The 26,707-nt window shown below is 42.4% G+C and overlaps 1 protein-coding gene across 1 annotated transcript in view; it reads right to left on the reverse strand.

Annotated features, from left to right (window-relative positions):
- The window catches only part of LOC145342395 (calpain-5-like), a 150,556-nt gene extending 132,603 nt beyond the window's left edge, over positions 1 to 17,953 (reverse strand). The window contains exons 1-2 of the mRNA XM_080187949.1: positions 17,869 to 17,953; positions 17,487 to 17,665 (exon numbers count right to left, since the gene is read on the reverse strand). Coding sequence (XP_080044075.1) covers positions 17,487 to 17,651 — 165 coding nt within the window. The 5' untranslated portion in view covers positions 17,652 to 17,665; positions 17,869 to 17,953. The remainder of the gene's footprint in view (positions 1 to 17,486; positions 17,666 to 17,868) is intronic.
- Between the last annotated feature and the right edge of the window lie 8,754 nt (positions 17,954 to 26,707).

The raw sequence follows: 26,707 nt of genomic DNA on the forward strand, positions 1-26,707 counted from the left end.
AGACTCTCAGAATTAAATTTTCTTGCCAAGACTGAAATCTTGACTTTCCGGTGTGGTTAATGGAAAACACACGTTGTGTGAAATGGACGACATTGAGGCCCCTATTGGTCATACTCTAAACTGTTTGTCCCCAAAATGTTCAATGTCTTTACGTTCCAAGATGTGCAGGTTAGGGGGATTAGCCATAGTTGGTGCGCGGGGTTACGGGGATGGGGCGGGGGGTTGGGTGAGCCAAGGTAAGAATCGGTGCAGTCTCAATGGGCTGAATGGCCTTCTCATGCACTGTAGAGGTTCCATGGGATTCTAATTTTATCCTTATATTTTTAAGTGAATTTTAATTTATTTTGACTAATTTCAATATATATTTTACGTTGGGGAAAAGAGTGCTCCTCTTTTTCGCTTCTCATCTAAATGTTAGCAGGCCAATGTACTGTTAGCACTGCCGTAAGTCCCATGCCTGTCTTCTCCGAAAGGTGAACTTACACAACTTCCAGCAAGGATTGCTGGATAGAGATAGGGCAGGAATCGGCAAACGTTAGGACCAAGATGAGGAGAATTTATTTTACTTAGAGGGTTGTGAACATTTGGAATTCTCCACCCCAGGGGGATGTGGAAGCTCAGCCACTGGGTATGTTTCAAGCAGAAATTGACATTTTTCAAAACATCAATGCCTTTTACCTCGGATGGTGATGGCTAACACGAGGGGACATGGCTTTAAATTGAGGGGTGGTAATTATAGGTCGGATGTCAGAGGTAGGTTCTTTACTCAGAGGGTAGTAAGGGCGTGGAATGCCCTGTCTGCAGCAGTTGTGGACTCGCCAACTTTAAGGGTGTTCAAACGGTCAGCGGATAGGCATATGGATAACATTGGAATAGTTTAGGTTAGAGGGTCATTAGATTGGTTCCACTGGTCGGTGCAACATCGAGGGCCGAAGGGCCTGTACTGCGCTGTAATGTTCTATGTTCTATAAAGCAATATGGGGATAGTGGAGGGAAATGACAATGCAGTGGATGATCTGCCATGATCATATTGAAATGGCAGAACAGATTTGATGGGCTGAATGGCCTACTCCTATGGTGCTATGTTCCTATCTGCCTGACATCAATCAGTAACATCTCTAATCACAGACTCTGCCACATGTTCATTTCCAATCTCTTTCCATTGTCACCTTGAATATTGGGGTCAGTTGCCTTTTCATGCTGTGGGTTTCTACTCATTCATCACTACCTTATTCTATTAAAGGAGAGCATCACTATTGAAGAAATGATTCTTAGTAATCATAGAAATCCTACAGTACAGAAAGAGGCCATTCGGCCCATCGAGTTTGCACCGACCACAATCCCACCCAGGCCATACCCCCATATCCCTACATATTCACCCACTAATCCCTCTAACCTACGCATCTCAGGACATTAAGGGCAATTTTAGCATGGCCAATCAACCTAACCCACACATCTTTGGACTGTGGGAGGAAACCGGAGTACCCAGAGGAAACCCACGCAGACACAAGGAGAATGTGCAAACTCCACACAGTGACCCAAACCGGGAATCAAACTCAGGTCCCTGCTAACCACTGTGCTACCGTGCCGCCCTTCCCTTGCCAAATTTTCTCTCCTGTTCTTTTAAGGATGATGATATGTGAGGTACAAGTCCACATGTGCTGGCTCTTCTCCAAAACCTCATCCAAATAGTCACCCTCCCCTTGTGTGAACGTGAATAGTGAGTGTTGCCAGGTTGTTAATTTGTGTGGAGGGGTTTCACAATGGAGCCCAGTACACCTGACAGCCACCCCACTGAATCACTGGTTCGAAATCACAAACAGAAACCTTGACTATTGTTTCCTTCTCTAAGCCAAGTGAGTTGGAACCAATTTAACAGCCTTTTAAAAGGGGTCAGATAACTCAATGCAGAGCATGGATTAAGCAATTTATATTGGCTTACAAGTAATTATTTTTGAAGTGCAGTGACTGTTATTCAGGTTATTGTACAGCAGTAATGCCCCACAGTTAGCAAGGTTACCTGTTCTTAAGGATGGACTATTTGTTAGGACAGTAACATAAGTCACTGCTCTTCATAAAATATGATGTGCAGATGCTGGCGTTGGACTGGGGTAAGCACATTAAGAAGTCTCACAACCACAACATCAGGTTAAAGTCCACCAGGTTTATTTGATAGCACAAGCTCTCGGAGCACTGTCCCTTCACCGGGTGACTCACCTGATGAAGTTGCTGGGGTCCAAAAGCTTGTGCTACCAAATAAAACTGTTGGACTTCAACCTGGTATTGTGAGATTTCATAAAATAATGCCAGAAGATCTGTGACATCCACCTGAAATATGACAACACACCTCGGTTTTAATACTGCAGCCAAATTATTGATCCAAAGTATTGAGCTGGAGTTCAGGGACTGTGATTATGAATTGGGAAAATTACAAATTTGAGGGCAGCATGGTGGTTAGCACTGCTGCCTCATTGCACCAGGGACCCAGGTTCAATTCCAGCCTCAGATCACTGTCTGCGGAGTCTGAACATTCTCCTTGTGTCTGTGTGGGTTTCCCTCACTGTCCAAAGATGTGTGGGGTAGGTTGATTGGCCATACTAAATTGACCCTTAATGTCAGAGGGATTAGCAGGGTAAATACGTGGGGTTACAGGATAGGGTTTGGGTGACAGTGTTGTTGGTGCACACTCAATGGGCTGAATAGCTTCTTCCGGCACTGTAGAGATTCTATGATTCAAAATGTTACTCCGTTATCTAAGAAAAGGAGAGAGCAGCAAAACAAATGACCACGGTTCTGTTGGTTTAACATCAAGGTATACTGCAATCTATTGCTGATTACAACATGAAGGTCACTTTGCAGCTTCTAATATGCTTCGGCCAATAATGAGATCAACAAACATAGAACTGGAAAAACATGGGAAATGTGTGGGCACTCTGCTTGCAGGCTCACTCTATCTTAAATACAATGGGAGAATGAAGGGAGAGATTTAGCAGCCAGTCAGGAGTTTAAAATGACAGTCTGCGGACAACACTCTGGGGATCGGAACCTTTAATTGGAAATACATGTGCTTTTTAATATTCCCCATCATACCAACTTCTCCCTCCAACCCACATAATCTTCCGATAAAAGTCATGGAATGTCAGATCGATATTCTTTTTTCTGTGCTGTTGATAAAGCAACCCCTGTCTAATCTCCAAAGGAATTTTATCTCCTGCTGATTTTGGGTTGTGTCTATTTGTACTCAGTGGTGGATTAACTACCACACGGACCCCTAGTCTGAGCTTTAGTAAGGCCCCCTGACCCCTGCCCCACTCTTCGTTGAATAGAATAAAGTGAAGTTAAGTGACATTAGCTAACTTATATTGTTGTACTATGTGTAATGTACTACATGTATAATATCATAAAGTTATACGAATCAATTACATCCCTTTTATTCATTTATTTTTCATTTTCTTTACATTTGTACTTTAAAAAGCTTCTGTGTTTTCTCGTTTACAAGAGTGTTGATAACAGTATTAGTATTTGTAATATTCCAGGTATGAAAAAGGTACGTGCAAAAGTACTGAAATATCATCCAAAATACTCACATGTACAGTCAATTAAACCATTTCTTGGACACACAATTAACCCTTTGAAGGGTAAAGTGACATAAATGTCATTTCTCGGTAGAAACGATATTTTGAGTTAATTTTGTCATGTCTGCAGTGATTGGTCAAACAAAATTTACCAACCGCTATTGTTCCAATCAGATGCCTTCTTTTTTCAGCTTCATGATGATGTCATACACATGTTATGAATTCATTATGATAATAAATTCAAACTCTTTGGCTGGTGAGTGGTGACAGAGAGTCATTTGTCGCGTTGTAAACAACAATGGCAAACCAAAGTCTGTTTTGACGTTTTCACATGTACTTACCAACAGTTTTGATGGTGGATAATGCAGTGATGATAGTGGGAGTGATTTCGATGCCGAGGATTTTGATGTTAATATTGGTGGATTATCAGATGATGATTGTGAATTTGATGATACATTGATAGCACTGGAGGCAGTGGTAACAGTCATCATGCTGTGATGTGGGACTAATACTGTGTAAGGATGAATGTTGAAAAAAGTACTATATATAACTAAGTATGCACTAAAATAAGTATGTATACATGTTATAGCATGACAGTAAACTCTTTGTTGCATTTATTTTGTATTTATTTGCAGGTAGTACGAGTCCAGGGGGTGAAGCTCTGCTATTTGTAGGTATTTATTATATTAATTCACCCACGGGGTAGAGTTATGAAAATTTATTCACCCTTAAAAGGATTAAACCAATTATTTTTTTGTTCTCAGGCCACCCCCCCCTCCTGGGGCCCAGGTTTAAGTCTACTCAGCCTAATGGTTAATCTGCCAGCGTTTGTACTCAGGATAGGCATTTGACCCTGTTTGAGTCTTTGAGCTTGCATCCGCATAATTCTCTCTTTGCTCTCCAGTTTGACACAAAGCTCTTTCAGGATACATCAGATATATTATTATTCAACCATTAACAGGATTGCTAATATTTATGTGAATACTCTATTATATATACAGGCTCTTCAGGATAATTTCATAGAATCCTTACAGTGCAGAAAGAGGCCATTTGGCCGATGGAGCCTTCACCGACAACAATCCCACTCGTAAACCCACAAATATACTCTGTTAATCCCCTTGACGCTAAGAGGTAATTCAGTATGGCCAATCGATCTAACCTGCACAATCCACGTAAACTGCAATGGTTCACACTGCTGCCTCACAGTGCCAGGAACCTGAATTGGATTCCCAGCTTGGGTCACTGTGCTGAATCTGCCCGTTCTCCCCGTTTCCGCGTGATTTTCCTCCGGGTGCTCCGGTTTCCTCCCACAGTCTGAAAGATGTGCTGGTTAGGGTGCATTAGCCATGCTAAATTCCCCCTCAGTGTACCCGAACAGGAGCCAGAGTGTGGCGACTGGGGGAATTTCACAGTAAAGTTCATTGCAGTGTTAATTTAAGCTTACTTGTGACAATAATAGATAAACTGCACTAATCTTTGGACGGCGGGAGGGAACTGGAGCACGTGGAGGAAATCACACAGACACGGAGAGAAAGCACAAATTCCACGCAGATGGTCAGCCAAGGCTGGAATCGAACCCGGGTCTCTAGCACTGTGAGACAGCAGGGCTTGATGTGGAGTGCTGAGTTTTCTAAGGCTGCCTGTTATAGCACAAACACAGTCACGTGATGCCATCCACATCTGTAAAGCATCCCCAAACCCATGTGTTATTTTGAGTAATTGGTGCATCTTATTTCCTTCTTCCGTGAGTTTAAAAGTACTCTGGGAAAAAAATTGCTCATTGGACAGGATCTTTATTAGTCCCCATCCCTTCAGAATAGAATTGGAGCTCTGTCCTGAGATAAATTGTTAACTTATTTATCCTGCATGCAAGACCTCTGAGTATTGGTTACAAACTTCCAGAAACCAGTCAGGCAGCAAGTTGGTTGTAAAATTTTTATATACAAAGAGAAATACCAATACACAAAAAAAACCTGCCTAGATTTGAGGGCACATTGTTTTGTTAAATGCAACTCGGTTTAAAATACAGAACACAACCTGTTCTTATAAAGTAGCATTCATACCTTCGGGATATCAGAAAGTCCTTTAGAATTAATTTATCACATTTTGAATTGAAAACATATCCTCATTTAGAAATAACCTGCACAATCCATGTAAACTGCAATGGTTAGCACTGCACCTCACAGCACCCGGGTTCAATTCCAGCCTCGGATCACTGTCTGCAGAGTCTGCACATTCTCCCCGTGTCTACGTGGGTTTCCTCCGGTGCTCTGGTTTCCTCCCATGTTTCAAAGATGTGTGGGTTATGTTGATTGGTCATGGTAAATTGCCCTTTAGTGACTGGGAGATAACAGGGTAAATACATGGGGTTATAGGGATAGGGCCTGGGTGGGATTGTTGTCAATGCAGGCTCGATGTGTTGAATTGCCTCCTTCTGCACTGTAGGATTCTATAATCTATGATCCTTCAGCCAATTTCCTCATAGCAAGGTGCCACAAACAGAAAATGAATTGATAAAGAGATGAATCCTGGCCTAGAAACCAAGAGAATTCCTTCTTCAAATAGCTCGACAGAAACTTCATCGATCCAAGCAGGCAGTTGGAGCCCCAGTTTACTATTTCATTCAAAGGATTGCACTGCCCCATGATTCAACACTCGCTCAGTACTGCAGTTTACATTGATATTGCTCAGTTAGATCATTCCCACTTCTGAGTAAAATGGTAGAGACCCCACCATCTTCCTGCCCTTTCCCGATTAAGCCTGGGGTGGGGAGGTGGAAGGGGTGGTAGACTCATGGACAGCCTTCCGATGATTACCAGAAGCCCCTTAAGTGGAAAATGAATGCAAATTAATGAGGAGGAACTCCTCCTCAACCCTCAAAGGGTGGTGAATCTCTGGAATTCTCTGCCCATTGAAGTGGTGGAGGCTACCTCGCTGAATATATTTACGTCATGGGTAGATAGATTTCTAATAGACAGTGGAATTAAGGGTTATGGGGAGAAAGCGGGAAAGTGGAACTGATCCACTTCAGATCAGCCATGATCTTATTGAATGGCGGGGCAGGCTCGAAGGGCTAGATGGCCTACTCCTGCTCCTATTTCTTATGTTCTTATGTTCTTACATCTTCTCTGACCTCTCAGGTGGATGTAAAAGATCCCATGGCAATATTTCCCGGAAGAGTGGGAATGTTCAGATTGATGGTCCAACCAACATTTATCCTTCCTTCAACACAGTTTGTCTTGTCATTCTTACATTGGTGTCTGTGGACGTCTGCTGTGTGCAAGTTGGCTGCCGTGTTTCCCACATTAGGGGCAAAATTTTCCCACCCCGCCCACCACGGGAATCACAGCATCCATTTACGGAACATGGACACGGACTAAGCAAACATTGTTGACCTCAAGGGGGATTTTCTGGCTTTGGGGTGAGCGTGGGTAGAAAATCCCACCCTAAAGTGATGATTACACTCCAAACGTACATCATTCCCTCTGAAGCATTTCAAAAGGTTCTACGGTGATGAAAGGCCCTGTTCTCTTCAACCCTTTTTTAATGCGGTTAATAAATCTGTAACTGAGCTTAAAGCCTACAACACTCTGAGAGGGAAGAGAAGTTAATCACACCACCACAAAATTCAAGGAAAACTATAGACCTTGTGTGACTTCTGATTAATTTAAAATACTTGAAAGACCAATTTTTAAAAACGTAGAAACCTTTCTCATCCACATAAACAATGCAATACAATGGCACTTCACCACGGAATAGGGTTCAAATCAAACTTGGGTGTGATCTGGCAGCCACACCAGCTGAGAACACAAATTCCATAATGGATGCTAAATCTCAGGAGGGACCAAAAACAGGATTTACACGGGTGAGATCTCAGTTTGAGATCTTCTCCACACCCCTCACTGGTGGTGCATTCAAGTTCGCGCCCAGAAAGGGCATGAACCTGCTTTCCATATATTTTAATAAATTATCATATAATTACTTGGTTTGATGCCGTAACGTCTGCCCACATTGCTTCCCCTCCTGGTGGCACACCAGGCCACATCACTACTGGTTTTCAAAAACAAAAACCACACTGGAAATGCGGAGCTGTCTGTAACTCCCGAGGGCTATACGCATTCCCGGGCATTGTCCCCGGCACTCTGGCAGTGCTGCCTGGGGTAGAGACAGGGGCACTGTCATGGCATTGCTGGAGGGGCATTGCCATAGGCAATACAAGTTGATACCATCAGGAGGCACCAGTGGGCAGTACCGAGCGAAATGTCAGGGGACAGTGCCAGGGCCATGCCAGGGCGCACCACTAGTGCTAACACCGGGGGGAGGGGCACAGTTAGGGACACTGGCAAGGGCACTGCCATGGGTTAATGCCAGGAGAAATGCCAGAGCATATTGCTGAGTGCACTGCCGAGGGCACTACCAGAGACATTGCCAGGGGGCATTGCCAGATGGCACTGGCATGGTGGTTGCCATCCCCCATTGGGGCGTGTATGCCTCTTCTGAGTGTGGGTGTTTTTACCTTATCCATGACAGGGGGAGGGGGAAGTTGTGTAGGTGGGGGGAATCTGCTTATGTGTGTGGAGGTTGGGAAGTGTTCTGCTTATCCACCGAGTGTCCCAATGTCCGTGTGGGGCAGGAGGTAGTATGTCCATGGGCTGGATGTCCATAGGGGATGGGCTATGTCCATGGGGGAGGTCTCAACATCCGTCGGTGGAGGGTCTTGAACTTAACTTTGTGATTGCCCTTAAAAATGGCTTTCCAATGTCTGAATCCCAGGCTTTGTTAAGCCCCACCCCTCCAGCTGGCTGTGTGAGCCTCAGCATCACTTCCCAAATTGCACCGAGTGCTGTTAACTCAGGCTAGGAAATGCAGCTGTGAAGCCATTGGTTTCACACAGCTTTCCTTGCCTGATCCAGCCAGTATTTCTCAAGGGTCTCCTACTCAGCTGCTGGAAATGAGAAAAGGAGAAGGCATTTGCAATGATCCAAAACTGTGCAGTTCAAAAGTTCAGGTACACTTTCAGATTTCAGGATCTCTCAGCCAAAAGCTGTTCAGTGCTACTCCTGTTAGTTTATACAGCACAGAGTTGTACTTCTGGACCATGAGTGTCACATAACATATCCTGAAATCAGTGGGAGTCAGATGGAAATCTCCAGGTGTTGGGGTCATCTGTGTCACAAAGGATGATGGTTGTGATTGTTGAAGGCCAATTACTTTAGCCACTGAACATTATTTCAGGAATTCCTCATGACCTCATTCAAGGCTTGACTATATTCAGCTGCTTCTTCAATTACCTTCCTGTTACTAGAAGGTGTATAATTAGGTACACTAATGGTTGCACTGTGATCAGTTCAAAGAACAGTACAGCACAGGAAACAGGCCCTTCGGCCCTCCAAGCCTGTGCCGCTCATTGGTCCAACTAGACCATTCGTTTGTATCAATTCACATTTTGTTTCAATTCACACTTTCTCAGAGAATGGTATAGCTTTTATGATGACAGGCAACAAAGACTGGACAACGTGTAGGTCTGGGCAGTTAAGTGGCACATTGCATTTGCTTTATAATAATGACAAGCAATGACCATCATCAACAAGTGATATCCTAGACACCTTTCTGGACATTTAAAAGAGTTACCATGATCTAGTCCAACATCGACAGCCTTGAATCACCACTGACAAGTAACCCAATTAGACCAACCACATAATGTTTATCGATACTGGACTACATCAGAAATTGACCCCCTTCAGCCTCCCCATCATCTACAAGACACAAAGTTAGGAGTTTGATGGAGTTTTCTCCCCTTATCTCAAAGGGCGCAATTGCACCCAAGCAGCTCAGCATTACCTTGATTTGCACCCCATCCACTGGCTGAAGAATCCACCCACTCAACCACCAATGCACCATAACTCCAGTGCACCAACTTGGCAATGCTATTCCCAAACCATCAACAAGGACAAAGGCTATAGATGCTTCGAAACAGCATCAACATCATGACATAGACACCATCTCTTCACCATCACTGGGACAAAACCCTGTACCTAACTGTGTCCCGTGACCATCTCCACCACACGAACTGCAGCAAGTCAAGAGTGTGACCCACCATCATCTTCTCCAATGGCCCCCACACCCTGAGGTAGACTGATTTAGGAATTGCGGAAGTCACTGCTGGATGGACACCTGCAATACCATTTCAGATTACATGTACAATTTTTGATCAAACTTTCAATCACTTCTAACTGAATCTTAAAAAGCTGATTGGGGTAAATTAAAATCTCGCTCTGGGGTTGGGGGGGCGATTTTCCCAACCCGTCTGCCACAGGAATTGTACTGGGCAGAAGGTGACCACGTGAATGTCCATCGACCTCATTGGAATTTAAAATAGAGCAAATGGTTGTGTTTTTTTAAAATTGACAACAGGATACAGCTGTTCTTAATTGTAATGAGGTCAAAGATGACACAAACTGATCCCTAGTGGTTGACCGAAGCACAGAAAGACATGGGAGTCTAGGCTGAACTGCCAAGGTTCACTGCACAGATGTGATTCTCATTTGACTAGTGACATCTCTTTACAGCTTTCAAACATTGTAAAATTATTGTTTTTTTTAAACAAAACAGCCTTGTACAAACTTAGAATTCCATACAGGAAGCACCCTAGTGTGTTCTTCCATTGAACCAATAATGGAAGTGTGAAATGGCAGGAAAATAAATGTGTCATGTTCCCAGGCAGTCACGTCTATTTATGATGTTTTCTCTCAGACTAACTGGAGAAAAGCACTAACACAAATTGCCGTTTGTGACCATGAAGAGCTCCTGCCCCAAAAATTCAAAGCTTCTACGATATTTCAGCTTACAGATGTTACATATTGGGGTCTTTTCTTACTCCATTTAGATGGGTCTCACAAACAAAACCTCAACTTCCTCCAATTACAAGTGCACCTTTTCTTCTGTATTTCATCTGGGGGAATGCAAAGCAAACATTGTCTGCTGCTTAGACTGAGCTATTGGATTCATCATCTGCCTGCGTGTGTTTTCAATGTGACCTTCAATACAACACCAGAGCAGAACTTGCATTAAGTTTCAAATATTGAGTGAATTTATAATCAAAACACGAATAAGCAAATCATCAATGATACCACAAGATTCTATACATTTTCTGAAAGACAGGCTGGTTAGGTGCATTGACCATGCTAAATTCTCCCTCTGTGTAGCTAACAGGTGCCGGAGTGTGATGACTAGGGGATTTTCACTGTAATGTTAATGTAATTGCAGTGTTAATGTGAACCTACTTGTAACAATAATAAGTAAACTTTAAACTTTAGAGTGCAAAATCTATTACATAACTCTTGGATTGGTAATTACTGCCCTTTCTCACAGTGCCAGGGACCTGGGCTTCACTTATGGCTTGGGTCACTGTCTGTGCGGAGTCTGCATGCTCCCCCTGTGTCTGCATGGGTTTCTTCCAGTTTCCTCCCGCAGTCTGAAAGACGTGCTGGTTAAATGTATTGGCCATGCTAAATTCTCCCTCAGTGCAGCTGAACAGTGCTGGAGTGTGGCCACTAGGGGATTTTCACAGTAACTTCATTGCAGTGTTAATGCAAGCCTACTTGTGTAGAGTGCAAAACCTATTACATAGCTCATGGGTTGGAATTTTACAGCCCTTCCCATCAGTGGGATTTTACTGTCCTGTTAAAGTAAATGGATGTTTGAACGTCTTGCTACATCTTCCAGCTCCGCCCCCAGTCAACAGGCCCGAAACATTCCACTAATGGAGTAAATAAAACCAAAAGGATTGCAGCATTAAGAATTAAGCTAACCTTTTTTTGTACATAACTTGAAAATGTATACAACAGTTACTTTTCTCTTTGAATTTATTTCTGGCTTTCCAAGATGGCAACTTGATGTTTCTGATCTCTTTCAGAGGTTTCAGACTGGTCAGTTTCTCTTAGGGTTTCAAACTGGAACTTTGTTTTCATAGATTTCCAAAAGGGCCCATTGATTTAAATAGAAAAGAGTTATTTAGGCTGCCTGCTTATTGATTACCCCACCAAATTGCAAGCTGAATCTATCTCACACCTATCGTTTGAAACATTTTTCTCTTTAGTCTGTCTTAACATCATTTGGAGCTCTTTATTGATGTGTGCTTGGTAAGGAGTCTTAACTGCTATTCTTCTTGCAACAGCCTGCAGTGACCCCTGATAACAACTACATCTGTGACACCTGTGGCAGAACCTACCTCTCACGGATTAGTCTCTCCAGCCCATGTACCATATGAAGCTACCCCAGTTTTGATTTGCTGCATATACATCATCCTAAGTTGATGGAAAGATGCTGATGATGACTCTTTTTTACAAAAAGTGCTTACTTATTATGATAAAGGCAGATTACTGTAAATGCTGGAGAAACCTAGAAGATAGGAGCAGGAGGAGGCCATTTGGCCCTTCGAGCCTGCTCTGCCATTCATCACAATCATTGCTGATCATTCAACTCAATAGCCTAATCCTGTTTTTTCCCCACAACCTTTGATCCCATTCACCTCAAGTGGTATATTTAGCTGCCTCTTGAATACATTCAATGTTTTGGCATCAACTACTTCCAGTGGTAATTACAGGCCAGTGAGCCTTACATCAGCGGTAGGGAAATTATTGGGGAGGATTCTTCAAGACAGGATTTATTCCCACTTGGAAATAAGTGGACGTATTAGTGAGAGGCAATATGGTTTTGTGAAGGGGAGGTCGTGTCTCACGAACTTGATCGAGTTTTTCGAGGAAGTGATGAAGATGATTGAGGAGGGTAGGGCAGTGGATGTTGTCTACATGGACTTCAGTAAGGCCTTTGACAAGGTCCCTCATGGCAGACTGGTGCAGAAGGTGAAGTCGCACGGGATCAGAAGTGAGCTGGCAAGGGCGATACAAAACTGGCTCAGTCAAAGAAGACAGAGGGTAGCAGTGGAAGGGTGTGTTTCTGAATGGAGGGTTGTGACAAGTGGTGTTCCTCAGGGATCAGTGCTGGGACCTTTGCTGTTTGTAATATATATAAATGATTTTGAGGAAAATGTAACTGGATTGATTAGTAAGTTTGCAGATGACACAAAGGTTGGTGGATTTGTGGATAGTGATGAGGACCATCAGAGGATACAGCAGGATATAGATCAGTTGGAGACTTGGGCGGAGAGATGGCAGATGGAGTTTAATCAGGACAAATGTGAAGTAATGCATTTTGGAACGTCTAATACGGATAGGAAATATACAGTAAATGGCAGAACCCTTAAGAGTATTGACAGGCAAATGAATCTGGGTGTACAGGTAAACAGGTTAAGCAGGTGGAGAAGGTAATCAAGAAGGCATACGGCATGCTCGCCTTCATCTGGGTATTGAGTTTAAAAATTGGCAAGTCATGTTGCACCTTTATAGAACCTTAGTTAGGCCGCAGTTGGAATATAGTGTTCAACTCTGGTTGCCATACTACCAGAAGGATGTGGAGACTTTGGAGAGGGTACAGAAAAGATTTACTAGGATGTTGCCCAGGATGGAAGATGTTGCCCAGCATTAGCTATGAGGAGAGGTTGGAGAAACTTGATTCGTTCTCACTGGAGCGGGGGAAGTTGAGGGGAGACCTGATAGAAGTCAATAAGATTATGAGGGACATGGACAGAGTGGATAGTCAGAAGCTTTTTCCCAGGGTGAAAGAGTCAATTACTAGGGGGCACAGGTTTAAGTTGTGAGTGGGAAGGTTTAAAGGAGATGCACGAGGCAGATTTTTTACACAGACAGTAGTGGGTGCCTGGAACTCATTGCTGAGGGAGGTAGTGGAAGCAGAGACGGTAGTTATTTTAAGAGACATCTTGACAAGTATATGAATAGGATGGGAATAGAGGGATATGGACTCTGGAAGAGTCGGGGGTTTTAGTTCAGTCGGGCAGCATGGTCGGTGCAGGCTCGGAGGGCCGAGGGGTCTGTTCCTGTGCTGTAATTTTCTTTGTTCTTTGTAATGAATTCCACAGGCTCTTGGGGTGAAGAAATGTCTCCTCACCTCCATTCAAAATGGTCTATCCTGAAACTCAGCAGATCTGACAGTTTCCGTGGAAAGGGTCATCCAATCTCGAAATAATGGTTCTATTCTCTCTCCACAGATGCTGTCAGACCTGTTGAGTTTTCCAGCTTTTTCTGTTTTTAATTACTTACTATGTTTGGGTGTAATGTGCATCAACAAAACCAAACTAGACAAATCATGGCTTATTTATAAAAAGCAGGTACCAGTGGCTGGAAATCTACCATCTCACCCACACGGAATCGGAGCAGGCGAGGGTCCAGGAATGGAAATCTCCATTCACCTCAGGTGGGAGTTATCCGTTGCGCCCGAGCAAAACTGTAAAATCCCACCCACACTGTCTACTGTGGTACCAAATCATACAAAGCAGCAAGATCACAGATTGTTAATCTCTTTTGAGTGAGGTGATTTCAGTTTGGGGTTACTGTGGGAGTGGGGGGGTCTGTAATTTGGTGTCAAGGTTTATGGATTTAACATGGAAAAAGAAAATCAGATGATAGTGATCTGTGCTAGATGATGATGAGGAAGAGGTTTGATTGCAATGCTCCTCGTTCAGTGGACTGCTGACACTTCCATATTGGATAAACGTGAGGAATGGTCACTTAGGCAAGTTATCAGAGGGTGAACTACAGCACAGCACAACTGAGTGATTTTAAGGAGGGCGGTGAAAGAGAAAGAAAAAATGTATTATTTTGAACATTATTGAATGGGATATTTTGAGTAAAACAATGATCAATCTGAGAAGTATCCGAATCTCAAAATGATATTTCAACAATTAATTTGTTAATGCTAACTTCATTTATATATGCAATATATATTTTAATTTACTTTAAAATTGGTGTGAGAGCATTAATGAAGTCCTCGTAAAGTGTAATATAGTCCTCAAAGTGTAATATCTTTAGAACATAGTAACTGTTATGCAATCAATAAGAGAACTTATAACTCAGATAACTCACATTTATCCTTTCATTTGGACAATGAAATGGTGAATAGCAATCTGTTAGCTTGAAGCCTGGTCAGTCTTAATATGTGAGCAGAGGAAAAGTAATTTGTATCAAATATTCTTGCTGCTGGGGTTTGATTTCTTCTATTTCATGGTGGATTCAGTCCAAGTTAGTTTGAACATTTGCTAAAATGAGTAGAAGAATCATAGAATCCCTACAGTGCAGAAGGAGGCCTTTCAGCCCATCATACCTGCACCAACAACAATCCCATCCAGTCCCTAGTTCCATGACCTCATGTGTTTACCCTGCTAATCCCCCTGACACTAAGGGGCAATTTAACATGGCCAATTCACCTTACCTGCACATCTTTGGAGTGTGGGAGGAAACTGGAGCACCCAGAGAAAACCCATGCAGACTTGGGGAGAATGTGCAAACTTCACACAGTAGTTTGTATTGACGTATTTTTGGAAAGATATATAACATGCCTCAGACTTGTTAAGTGTCAGGTACATCTTAAGATTGTTTAAAAGCCAAATCCTAATTTTAGTCCAACAGAGGGAGAGGACAAACTGGCTAATCTGCTAATGAGCATCAAACACTCACTCCAGATAAGTCAATCAATTAGTGAGCCTCTTCCCATGACACTGGCTGGTAATTATTGAGATTCATCTGTGTCACAGCCTCTGAAAAACAACATTAATTAGTGAGCATCCAGAGTGATGCTCGCTCTGGGGGGGAAAGGTGTGTCAATTAGCAAGACTGCCTCTAGAAAGAAAAATCAATTACTGACAATCTCCCAAGACTGCTTTGTCTCTCAAAGAATCGGTTTGTCCATCCACTGTTTGAAGATAATGAACATCCAAAACTCAATTCTGGATTTAAATTAATGAAATGAATTCTAGTTCACATTTCAAGTCTTGTCTTTCCAATCCACTTCTAGAAAGTGTTTAAAGTTTCCAATCTGAAGTTCTGAGAAGTCAGCCTATGCAATTCCTTGTAGACATTGCACACCGTAGGTTAGGTATTTCACACATTATGAATTCTCCATATTACACAAATGTCATAATGTAATAGGAAGTTCTTTGAAAAATAATAGCAATGAAAATTCAGAAAACCTTCAGTAAAGACTGTCTAACTCAAATTAACCTGAAATGAACAAAAAATTCCAATGCCAATATCAACATTGGAAAATTCTAAATAATTCTCACCAGCCTGTAATCCCTGAAACAGTCAAAACTGTACGTATGCACACAAATATGCCACGTTGCTTAGCTTAAGTTTATTTGTTAGTGTCACAAGTAGGCACACATTAATACTGCAATAAAGCTACTGTGAAAATTCCATAGTCGCCACACTCCGGTGCATTTTCGGGTCCACTGAGGGAGAATTTAGAACGGCCAATACATCTAACCAGCACATCTTTCAGACTGTACTTTCTCAGAAGGCTAAGGAAATTTGGCATGTCAGCTACGACCCTCACCAACTTCGACAGATGCACCATTGAAAGCATTCTTTCTGGCTGTATCATGGCTTGGTATGGGCTCCTGCTCTGCCCGAGACTGTAAGGAACTACAAAAGGTCGTGAATATAGCCCAATCCATCATGCAAACCAACCTCCCATCCATTGATTCTATCTACATTTCCTGCTGCCTCGGCAAAGCAGGTATCATAATTAAGAACCCCACACACCCTGGACATTCGCTCTTCCATTTTCTTCCATCAGGAAAAAGATACAAAAGTCTGGGGTCCACATACCAACCGACTCAAGAACAGCTTCTTCCCTGCTGCTGTCAGATTTTTCAACGTACTTATCTTGCATTAAGCTGATCTTTCTTACACCCTAGTTATGACTGTAACACTACATTCTGCACTCTCTTGTTTCCTTCTCTATGAACGGTATGCTTTGTCTGTATAGCGCACAAGAAACAATACTTTTCACTGTATATTGATACATGTGACAATAATAAATCAAATCTGTGGGAGGAAACCGGAGCACTCAGAGGAAACCCACGCAGACACAGGGAGAATGTACAAACTCCACATAGACTCACCCAAGCTGGGAATTGAACCCAGGTCCCTGGCACTGTGTGGCAGCAGTGCTAACCATTGTGCCACCACACTATTAAACACTATTGTTGTACATAGACAGACATAAAAACACATACACACATTCACATCTTAGGCATGCACTGAATATGAAAATGATAAAGGTGCACATCTCGTATTTCTAACTGGGAACATTTATCCTTTTTACAATGGAATGCCTGGACCCCATGGACAAGTGAATCTCGCCAGAGTGCCCCAACCCGAGCCTTCAGACCCTACATCAAAAATGTGTCAAAATATCAGTGAACACCATGGGAGGTATAACATATTTTGCACGGTTAAATTTCTGCAATACAAATAGCCTACAATTCATTGTTGGAAGCAAAATATAAAGATAACCAAAAGTAAGCTTGGTAAATAAAGTGATAATACAATATTCAAAGCGTGAGCTGCCATTACAATATGAACCAGTTGTGTACCATAAGTTAATACATATATTTTAATTAGCTAACCAGGATTGTTAATGGGCTGACTGAATTGGGCAGAAATCAAAGCTTGTAGCAACTTGCTTAATATTAAGATTATATTGATTGAATTTTCAGCTGTATTTAAGTTTGATCCCTGAAAACACAGAGTTAGGTTCCAGATCCACAGATTCCTGCAATTTTACCCTTTTCTTAAAGAAAAACCCTTCTCATTTCTTCATATGTGACACTTCGTTTGAACATCACAATTTAATCAACATCAATTTCAGCACATAGCTTTTGCCAACATAATAACAGCAATGAATTAAACCATGCCATACCATTATGTCTTTGACAAACTTTGTCATTTGCTTTGAACAATGTCAGACGTTGAACAGGGAAGAAATTATTACCTGCGGCCGTCTCCACTCAATTGGTCCTGGAGGGGATTTGGAATAGAACAGCGATTCACTCGTGGCAGGAAAATGAGGGTCCTCAAACAGTCGATTGTGCTGAAGGCATTCTTTTTTTAAAGTTGAGTATTGCTGGTCTTTGTACAACTTTACAGATAGAACCATCCTTCAGTCGAGAACTAAAATAGCAGCAATGCATGCGTAAACTTCATTTGTACACATGTTAAAGCTTGCCAAAGTATGTAAGAAACCTAAATATACATAAATGTTTCCCAAACATCCCCTCCCACTCTGTATTTAGAGCCACTTAAGCAATTACCCTTATTGCTACGGAAATTATTCAATTCAGAAAGTTTTGTGAGGAATTAAAAGCCACTCTTACCAAAGGGTCTTTTTTTTATATTGTGAGCTGTCAGCTGGATCATAACAAACTCTCCATCTGTCCTGCAAAGTTTTCAGCATTTTAATCTGTAAGCTTCCAGGCTCTACCATCTCTGAAAACTGAATGGGGAGTTTTCAAACTCATCAGCAGTTTCCCATTAGCAAGGACGATTTGGTGGAGTCCTTTATTTTGTGAAGAAGCCAAATAAGAAACAACTCAGAACCCTTTTTTAATTTTCCCCTCGTCATTCTCAATAAAACCGCATTAAATAGGTTTTATTGCAAAACATCTTCTTCGGCAGTGAAAGTCCTGAAGTAATTATTTAATCTGAACTGAAACTAAACAAACTACAGCGAACAATCATCGTATGTACTTAAAAAGCCTTGCAATTACCATTGTTTAATTCAGTTTAGTAATTCCATTTTGCACTATCTCATTCATAAAACCTTCTATTTTACGAATGTCAAAGTCAACTTGTAGAAGTGTTGGTGGAGAAAGATTTAATTTGATTTGATTTATTATTGTCACATGTATTAACATACAGTGAAAAATATTGTTTCTTGCGCGCTATACAGACAAAGCATACCTCTCATAGAGAAGGAAACGCGAGAGTGCAGAATGTAGTGTTACAGTCATAGCTAGAGTTTAGAGAAAGAGCAACTTAGGGCTGTTCTTATGTTCTTAAAGATCTTAAGGGTATTGCTGTCGCATTGAGATTGGTGGACAATAGCTATAGTTCATGAGTTTGACCATGGAAACATAGAAACTAGAAGCAGGAGTGGGCCATTTGGCCCTTCAAGCCTGCTCCACCATTCATTTCGATCATGGCTGATCATCAAATTCAATATCGTGATTCCCCCCTTTCCCCCATAACCCTTGATCCCTTTAGCCCCTAGAGCTTTGTCTAAATTCTTCTTGAAGTCAGGCAATGTTTTGACCTTAATTACAGTATGTGGTGGTGAATTCCGCACATTCTCCACCCTCTGGGTGAAGAAATTTTCCTTCACCTCAGTCCTAAAAGATTTATCCCTTACCCTCAAACTACGAGCCCTAGTTCCAGACTTCCCCATCACTGGGATCAGTCTTTTGCAGTACACTCAAGAAACCATTCTTCATGTTTAACACTATGCTGGAAATAGAATATTTGTAATCAAAACTGCTCTAATCTGCTTTCCGTACACCAGCACCTTTAACTAAAGAACTGGAGCAGAAAGTACATGTACCAGGCACATCGATCTTTAGAATACAACTTGGGACTTGAATTAGAAAATTGATGTTGATCAATAAAACATACAGCTATATGAATTACATAAATCAATCTTCAGCAAATGAATGTGTGTTTTTTCTAAATTCCATTTGATGAAAAAATGTTCACAGTAGAATTTTCTAGGATTTAAGTCTGCTTTTAAAATAGCTCTGGATAATTTGGAATGTGTTCACTCTGACTTGCTTGTGTTTACACAAGACTTAACCAACAAAAGCAAGAGAGATTCTTTGGACAGATACATGTCAGAACATTTATTAAAGACAAGGTATACTTGATAACATTGGACAATGACTTGCAACTTCAGCCCATTGTGTAATCCATCAGTGTTGGTCACTTTTTTTTGCCTTCTCTCAGACTTCTGGTCTTAATCTTGAATTAGCTTGTGGAGATTGTCACATAGTTAATACTCTAGGGTCTTCAGATTCATGGCTGGAAACAAAATCCCTTCAATGAATATCATGCCATGCCATTCTTGACTTACAGATTAGTTCTAGCTGTTGCGAGGTAAGGTTAACTGGTCCTTAATTCCATCTTCCAACTGATAATATCTGGTCTAAATGGACAATAGTGTTACATGCTGAACAGTTGTTTCATTAACCTGATGGTGAACAATCCTCTTTTCATATCCAGACAAGTTACATCGGTTTTCTAATCTTGGGAAGCCATCCCTATACTAGCTAAGCATTTCTTCACACAAAAATATCTGCTCTTAAGCATTACTTCATGCAAAAATATTTGCACTTTAATCACTTTCCTACCAGAAGTTGATTTCTGACCTGAAATCAAACCAGTTTACTAGTCCCTGCCTATATGTCAAAAATTGAGATCTTCTTAGTCTAAAGGGTCACCTGTCTGTAACAAATTGCCTTTCTCAGTTTTATCAGTAGTGAGTATCATTCTGAATTTTCCTCACCAGACCATTCTTAATCCAAAATATCATTGTTAAAACAGACGTAACATTTTCTATCCTAAATCATTCTCCTAGTGTAGTCAGCATGGTGGCACAATGGTTAGCACTGCTGCCTTACGGTGCCAGGGACCCAGGTTCAATTCCAACCTTGGGTGACTGTCTGTGTGGAGTTTGCACGTTCTCCCCCTGTCCGTGTGGTTTTCCTCTGGGGGCTCCAGTTTCCTCCCATAGTCCAAAGATGTGTAGGTTAGACGGATTGGCAATGCTAAATTGTCCAAAGATTTGAAGGTTATGCATGGGTTTTATGGAGAGAGGGGAGAGCCAGGGCGAGATGCTCTTTTGGAGAGTTGGTGCAGACTTGATGGGCCAAATGGATTCTTTTGGCATTGTAGAGATTCTATGGTTCTGTAGTACTTGACAACTGTACCATTTCTTATCTCCTTTATTCTTCTGAGCCTCTAACCCAACATTGCCTAAAGATGACACTTTGATCTATCCTCTAATTCCTCTGACACTTTTCAGTGTTGGTGGAATCCTGGATACGGGGCTTTCATTGAGATTTATCAATTACAAGAAGTTAGTGGAGGGCCCAAAGTGCTCCATTTAGCCACTGAGGAAACTATTGCCTCGATGATTGCTGCACACAATAAAAACATGAAAAAATAGGAATATTCCCAAACTATTTTATTAAATATTATTTTATTTGATGTTTCTAATTAAGTTTGCACACTCAACATCAGAAGAAACAGCAAAAAAGTTTAGTGACAGGTGTATAAAAGATTGATTGGACTGGATTTTGTCAACAGTGTGTTGCCATTCCTGATGTTATAAGCAGAACTGTACGCCACTTACCATCTCCCTCTTTTCCTGTTTCCCTCACAGCTGCAGTGACATCCTGAAGTCCCACAGAAAATCCATGCCATTCTGTAGTGGGCAATGCTTTTCACTGGTGGAACCTGCTGTCAGGTGACAATGCAGCAGGTAATGGGGGGGGTGGCCAAGAGAGACCCTCCTTTCAAACAAGGAGACTCAACATCACAGAGACAACCTTCCTGCCCAAGTACATTGCCATTAACATAATCCTTGAATGCACAAAGGTGCTCTTCGCAATTTAATTTCACCTGTACTTTTTCACCTTACGTGGATTTCACTTTATCCACATGAACATTATTGTTACCTGCTGAGACTCGCTTACTCAGGGAGGTAAATGTACTGACAAGCCTTGGATGGCGCCCATTGACAGTGAAAGGAGCCTTTATTGTGGAAGAAAGAATGTGGGGCTGCTTTTTACATTCCTCCGCTCAGCGTGTTTCTGGCAAGGCGACAGGCAAGTCAAATAGGCTGAGTGCCTGCCCCACTACCTTCCCACCCATCCTCAAACTCATCCCCACAGTTCAAAGAACAAAGAACAACCCAGCACGGGAAACAGGCCCTTCGACCCAACGAGCCCGCGCCGCCGCATCACCCTACACCTATTCTACCCTGCATGTCTACGAATGGGACCCTACTCAGTCAGATTCAGGGAAAAAATAGTGTCAATTTGGTAAAAACCGATTAGCCTAAGAGCACATCTTTGGGGTGTGGGAGGAAACCGGAGCGCCCGGAGGAAACCCACGCAACCACAGGGAGAATGCGCAAACTCCCACAGACACAGGCCCAAATCCATGTATCTGCACAGCCAGCAGTGCTAGTCACTGAGATGTTGCGGCGCCCGTCTACCGGTCCAGGATCAAGCACACACACTGACACGAAGTACTAGGCCACTCCTGGACTTCCAAGAGCAGCCCACGCACGACCCGCCGTGTGCATGCCCCTTGCTTGACACGAGGTGGACCTCCACCTGTGGAATAAAGACAAAAATATTAATCATACAGCCTGCCCTTCCGGTGTCTCCCGAGGTTTAACCCTATTTAATAGCCCCTACCATATCCCTCCATTCTCGTTTCACTCATGTGCCTATCTAACTGCATCTTAAACGAGTCCAACGTTCCTGCCTCCACCACCCTACTCGGTAGCGCATTCCAGACCCCCACAACTCTCTGCGTAAAGAACCTTCTTCTCACCTCCAAATTATACCTCCCCCCCCTCACCCTTAAATGATGACCTCTCGTGTTCGTACCCAGTCTAGGGAGCAGTCTCTCACTATTAACTCTATCTATTCCCTTCAGTATCTTATATACCTCTATCATGTCCCCTCTCAATCTCCGTCTTTCCAAGGAGAATAGCCCCAGTTTCTTCAATCTCTCCTCGTAACCCAGTCCCCTCCATGCCAGGCAACATCCTGGTAAACCTCCTCTGCACCCTTTCCAGAGACTCCACGTCTTTCCAGTAGTAAGGTGACCAGAACTGGACACAGTACTCCAAATGCGGTCTAACCAACGTTCTGTATAACTGAAGCATTAGACGGCAGCTTTTATACTCTATGCCCCTTCCTATAAAGGCTAACATCCCATAAGCCTTCCTAACAACCTTCTCCACTTGTGATGCAACCTTCATGGATTTGTGAACCTGCACTCCCAGGTCCCTCTGTATGTCTATACTCCTAATCGGCCTACCTTTTATCACATAGCTCCTCTCTGCATTAGGCCGTGACCTGGCAGCTCCCAAGAACAGTGAGAGACAGAAGTCACACTTTGTTCTTGTTTAACTCACCCACCGTACTTTATGGCTGTGGAGTGGGTTGGCATGGAGCAGGTGGGTGGAGTGAACTCCCTGTCGTCCCACCCCCCCCACACCCCCCATAATCTTGGTGCAATCTCTGACATTTTAACTATAAAAACTGTATATATAAAACTCTTGATATATATATATATATATAAAAATGATTTTCAGGAAAATGTAACTGGTTTGATTAGTAAGTTTGCGGACAACACAAAGATTGGTGAATTATTTGATAGCGATGAGGAACACCAGAGGATACTGCAGGACATAGATTGATTGGAGAATTGGGCGGAGAGATGGCAGATTCAATCCAGACAAATGTGAAGTAATGCAGTTTGGAAGGTTTAATACAGATAGGAAATATTCAGTAAATGGCAGAGGGATCTGGGTGTACAGGTACACAGGTCACTGAAAGTGGTGGAGAAGGTAGTCAAGAAGGCATATGGTATGCTTGCCTTCATCGGCCAGGGAACTGAGCTTAAAAATTGACAAGTCATGTTGCAGCTTTATGGAACCTTAGTTAAACTGCACTTGGAATACAGTGTTCAATTCTGGTCACCACACTACCAGAAGGATGTGGAGGCTTTGGAGAGGGTACAGAAAAGATTTACCAGGATACTATGGTATGGAGGGCATTAGTTGTGAGGAGAGATTTGAGAAACTTGGTTTGTTCTCATTTGAATGACAGAAGTTGAGGGGTGATCTGATCAAAGTCTACAAGATTATGAGAGGCATGGACGGAGTGGATAGTCAGAAGCTTTTTCCCAGGGTGGAAGAATCAGTTATAGGGGGCATAAGTTTAAGGTGCGAGGGGCAAGATTTAAAGGAGATGTACGAGGCAAATTTTTTACACACAGTGGGGGGTGCCTGGAACTAACTGCCGGGGCCGGGGGGTTGGGGGGGGGGGGGGGGGCGGTGTTCACGGAAGCTTTTGAGGGGTGTCTAGACAAATACATGAATAGAATGGGAACAGAGGAATATGGTGCCCAGAAGTGTAGGGGGTTTTACTTACGTTGGGCAGCATGGTCAATGCAGGCTTAGAGGGTCGAAGGGCCTGTTTCTGTGCTGTAATTTTCTTTATTCTTTGTTCTCTTTGTTCTTTAGAATTTCCTGGCAGTCACAGACTAAACAATAAATCATCTTTTTCTGTATTGTGACTGATATGTTGAGAGAATTAGAAATCAAACTAGTAATAAAGAGGCACAGTACTCTGGGTGTGGTCTCACCAGTGCCCATTACAACTGTAACAAAACATGTCTACTTTTAGGAGGCAGTGGCATAGTGATATTGCCACTGGAGTAGCATTCCAGAGACCCAGGGTAACAGTCTAGAGATCTGGGTTCAAATCCCACATTGGCAGATGGTGGAATTTGAATTCAGTAAAAATCTGGAATTACAAGTCTAATGATAACCATGAAATGATTGTTGATGGTCAGAAAAACCCATCTGGTTCACTAATGTCCTTTAGAGAAGGAAATCTGCTGTCCTTACCCTATATGTGACTCCACAGCCACTGCAAGGTGGATGACTCTTAATTGCCCTCTGAAATGGCCCAGCAAGCCACTCTGTTCAAGGGCAATTCAGAATTGCCCCAGCCAGCGACACCCACATCTCCTGAATGAATTAAAATAAGTTAAAATTCCAACTCCTTGCAGTAAACGACAACATTTCATTTGCCTTGCTAATAACTTGCTGTACCTGCATACTAACCTTCCTGATTCATGGGTCAGTACATTCAGACCTCTCTGTACCACAGAATTCTATAATCTCTCTCCTTTTAGATAATGTGCTGTTTTTCTATTCTTCCTGTCAAAGTGGACAATTTCACATTTTCCCACGTTGTACTTGATCTGCCAACTTTCTTCCTACTCATTTAACCTAACTATATCCCTTTTGCAGATTCCTATCCTCTTCATAACTGTCATCAGCAAATCTCACAACTATACATTTGGCTCCTTCCTCCAAGTGATTAATATAGATCAGAAATAGTTGAGGTCTTTGCACTGATCCCTGTGCCACTCCGTTTGTTACATCCTGCCAAGCTAAAAATAAATATGCTACCCCCTATATCATGAGCTGTTACACATATACTGCATTTCTTTACAATAAGAAATGGTCAGATCCTTTCCATCATCCTGTTCAGGAGATCTGACATGGATTCCTATGAAAATATTGTCCCAATTTAGAACGAATATATACTAGGTTAGGGTGCACTAGAATTGATTATTGTATTAATAGAGCTAGTAATGCTTGCATTTCCTATTTGCAAATGTCATTATATTGAGCAACTTAGTGCAAGTTGTTTCTCCGTTTTGAAAACATTGTTGCCACACAAGAAATAGACACAGGAGTAGACCACCAGCCCCTTTAGATCTGTCCACTTATCAATATGACCATGGCTGATTTATGCCTGCCTCAACTCCTTTTCTCTGCCATTTCCCCATAGTTCTCTATTCCCAGGTCTATCCACCTCCACTTTAAATACTTCTAATGATCTGGCCTCTACCACCTTTTGGGCAAGAGAATTCCAGAGTTTCACCACCCTCCGTGAGAAGAAATTTCTACATACCTCAGTTTTAAATCACCAGCCTTTTCTCTTTTAACTGTGTCCCCTTGTTCGAGACTCTCCCAAGAGTGGAAACATCTCACCATCTACATTGTCAAACCCCATCGGGATCTTATTTGTTTGGGTAAGCTCACCCTCACTCTTCTAAAATACAGACCAGGCTATTAATAGGGCAACTTTCTCATTCCAGAAATTAGCCTGGTGAGTCTCTTTTTGGGCTGCCTCCAATGTTCTGATATCCCTTTTTAGATAAGGGGATCAAAACTGTACGCAGTATTCCAAGTGACGCCTCACCAACACTCTATACAAAAAACTCCCTGCTTTTAAACTCCAATTTCTTTTCAATAAAGGCCAAAGTAGTGTTTACCTACTTGTTAGCCTGCTAGTTTTTTGTGATTCATGCATTAGAACACCTAGTTCCCTCTATGCCTCACTCATCTGTAGTCTCTCTCCATTTAGATAATAATCTGCCTTTTGATTCTCTGAATGAAGTACATGACCTCACACTTCCCCACCTGAAATTCCATTTGCCAGGTTTTTGCCCAGTCACCCAATCTATCGATATCTCATTGCAGAAACACAATGTCCTCATCATAAAATCAAGCAGAATTTCCTCATGCGGAGACATTCAGTGTGATTACTGAAAGATCAATTGCCAAGTGTGCAGCGTTAAATTGTACAGACAATGGGACACAGTTAAAATTTTGGTGAACCATTGGTTTAACCATCCATTGCCCGATTTGGCTCAAGTTCTTGAAGCAATGTTGGGTTATGTTGGCCCTCCATTGTTATCTCTTCATGTTTCATTCAGGAAGGTAAAGATAATCCGCATCCTCACCTCACACAAACCATCTTTTTCAACCACTTTCCTTGCCTCCTCCACCCACACCTCTGACAATAAGTGCAAGGGCACACGGACTTCCCGTCAAAAAGATTATGACCATTAAGTTACTACTGAAGCTGTCCTTCCTTCTCCTCGCACTTCCAAAGAGTCTTCCTTCAATTCTCCCCATTTCCCCAGCCCTCAACTCACATCTTTTTCCAGATTCTATTTCATCATCTTCAAGGCAATCCCAGACTTCATCACATCCATGAGACCCACTCCCTGCTCCCTTGATTCTATTCTGGCCAAACCATTGACCACCCAACTCCCTTCCCTGCTACCTGAGATTGCTCATGGTTCTTTCTCCTCAGATAATAGGCTTCCCTGTCACACCTGCTACCATCACCCTGCTCCTCAAAAAGCCTATTCTTGACCTCCAAGTTCCTGCAAACTGCAGCCCATCCCCAACATCGCTTTCCTTTCCAAAGTTCCTGAATGTGTTGTCACTTCCCAAATTCATTCCCATCTTTCCATAGATCACATTTTAATCCATCCAATCTGGTTCCAACTTGGCCACACTATTGAAACAGCCCTTCCAAAAAGTCATAAATC

This window comes from Carcharhinus amblyrhynchos, chromosome 4 (genome assembly GCF_965287045.1).
Source record: "Carcharhinus amblyrhynchos chromosome 4, sCarAmb.v2.hapA, whole genome shotgun sequence".
Taxonomy (NCBI): Eukaryota; Metazoa; Chordata; class Chondrichthyes; order Carcharhiniformes; family Carcharhinidae; genus Carcharhinus; species Carcharhinus amblyrhynchos.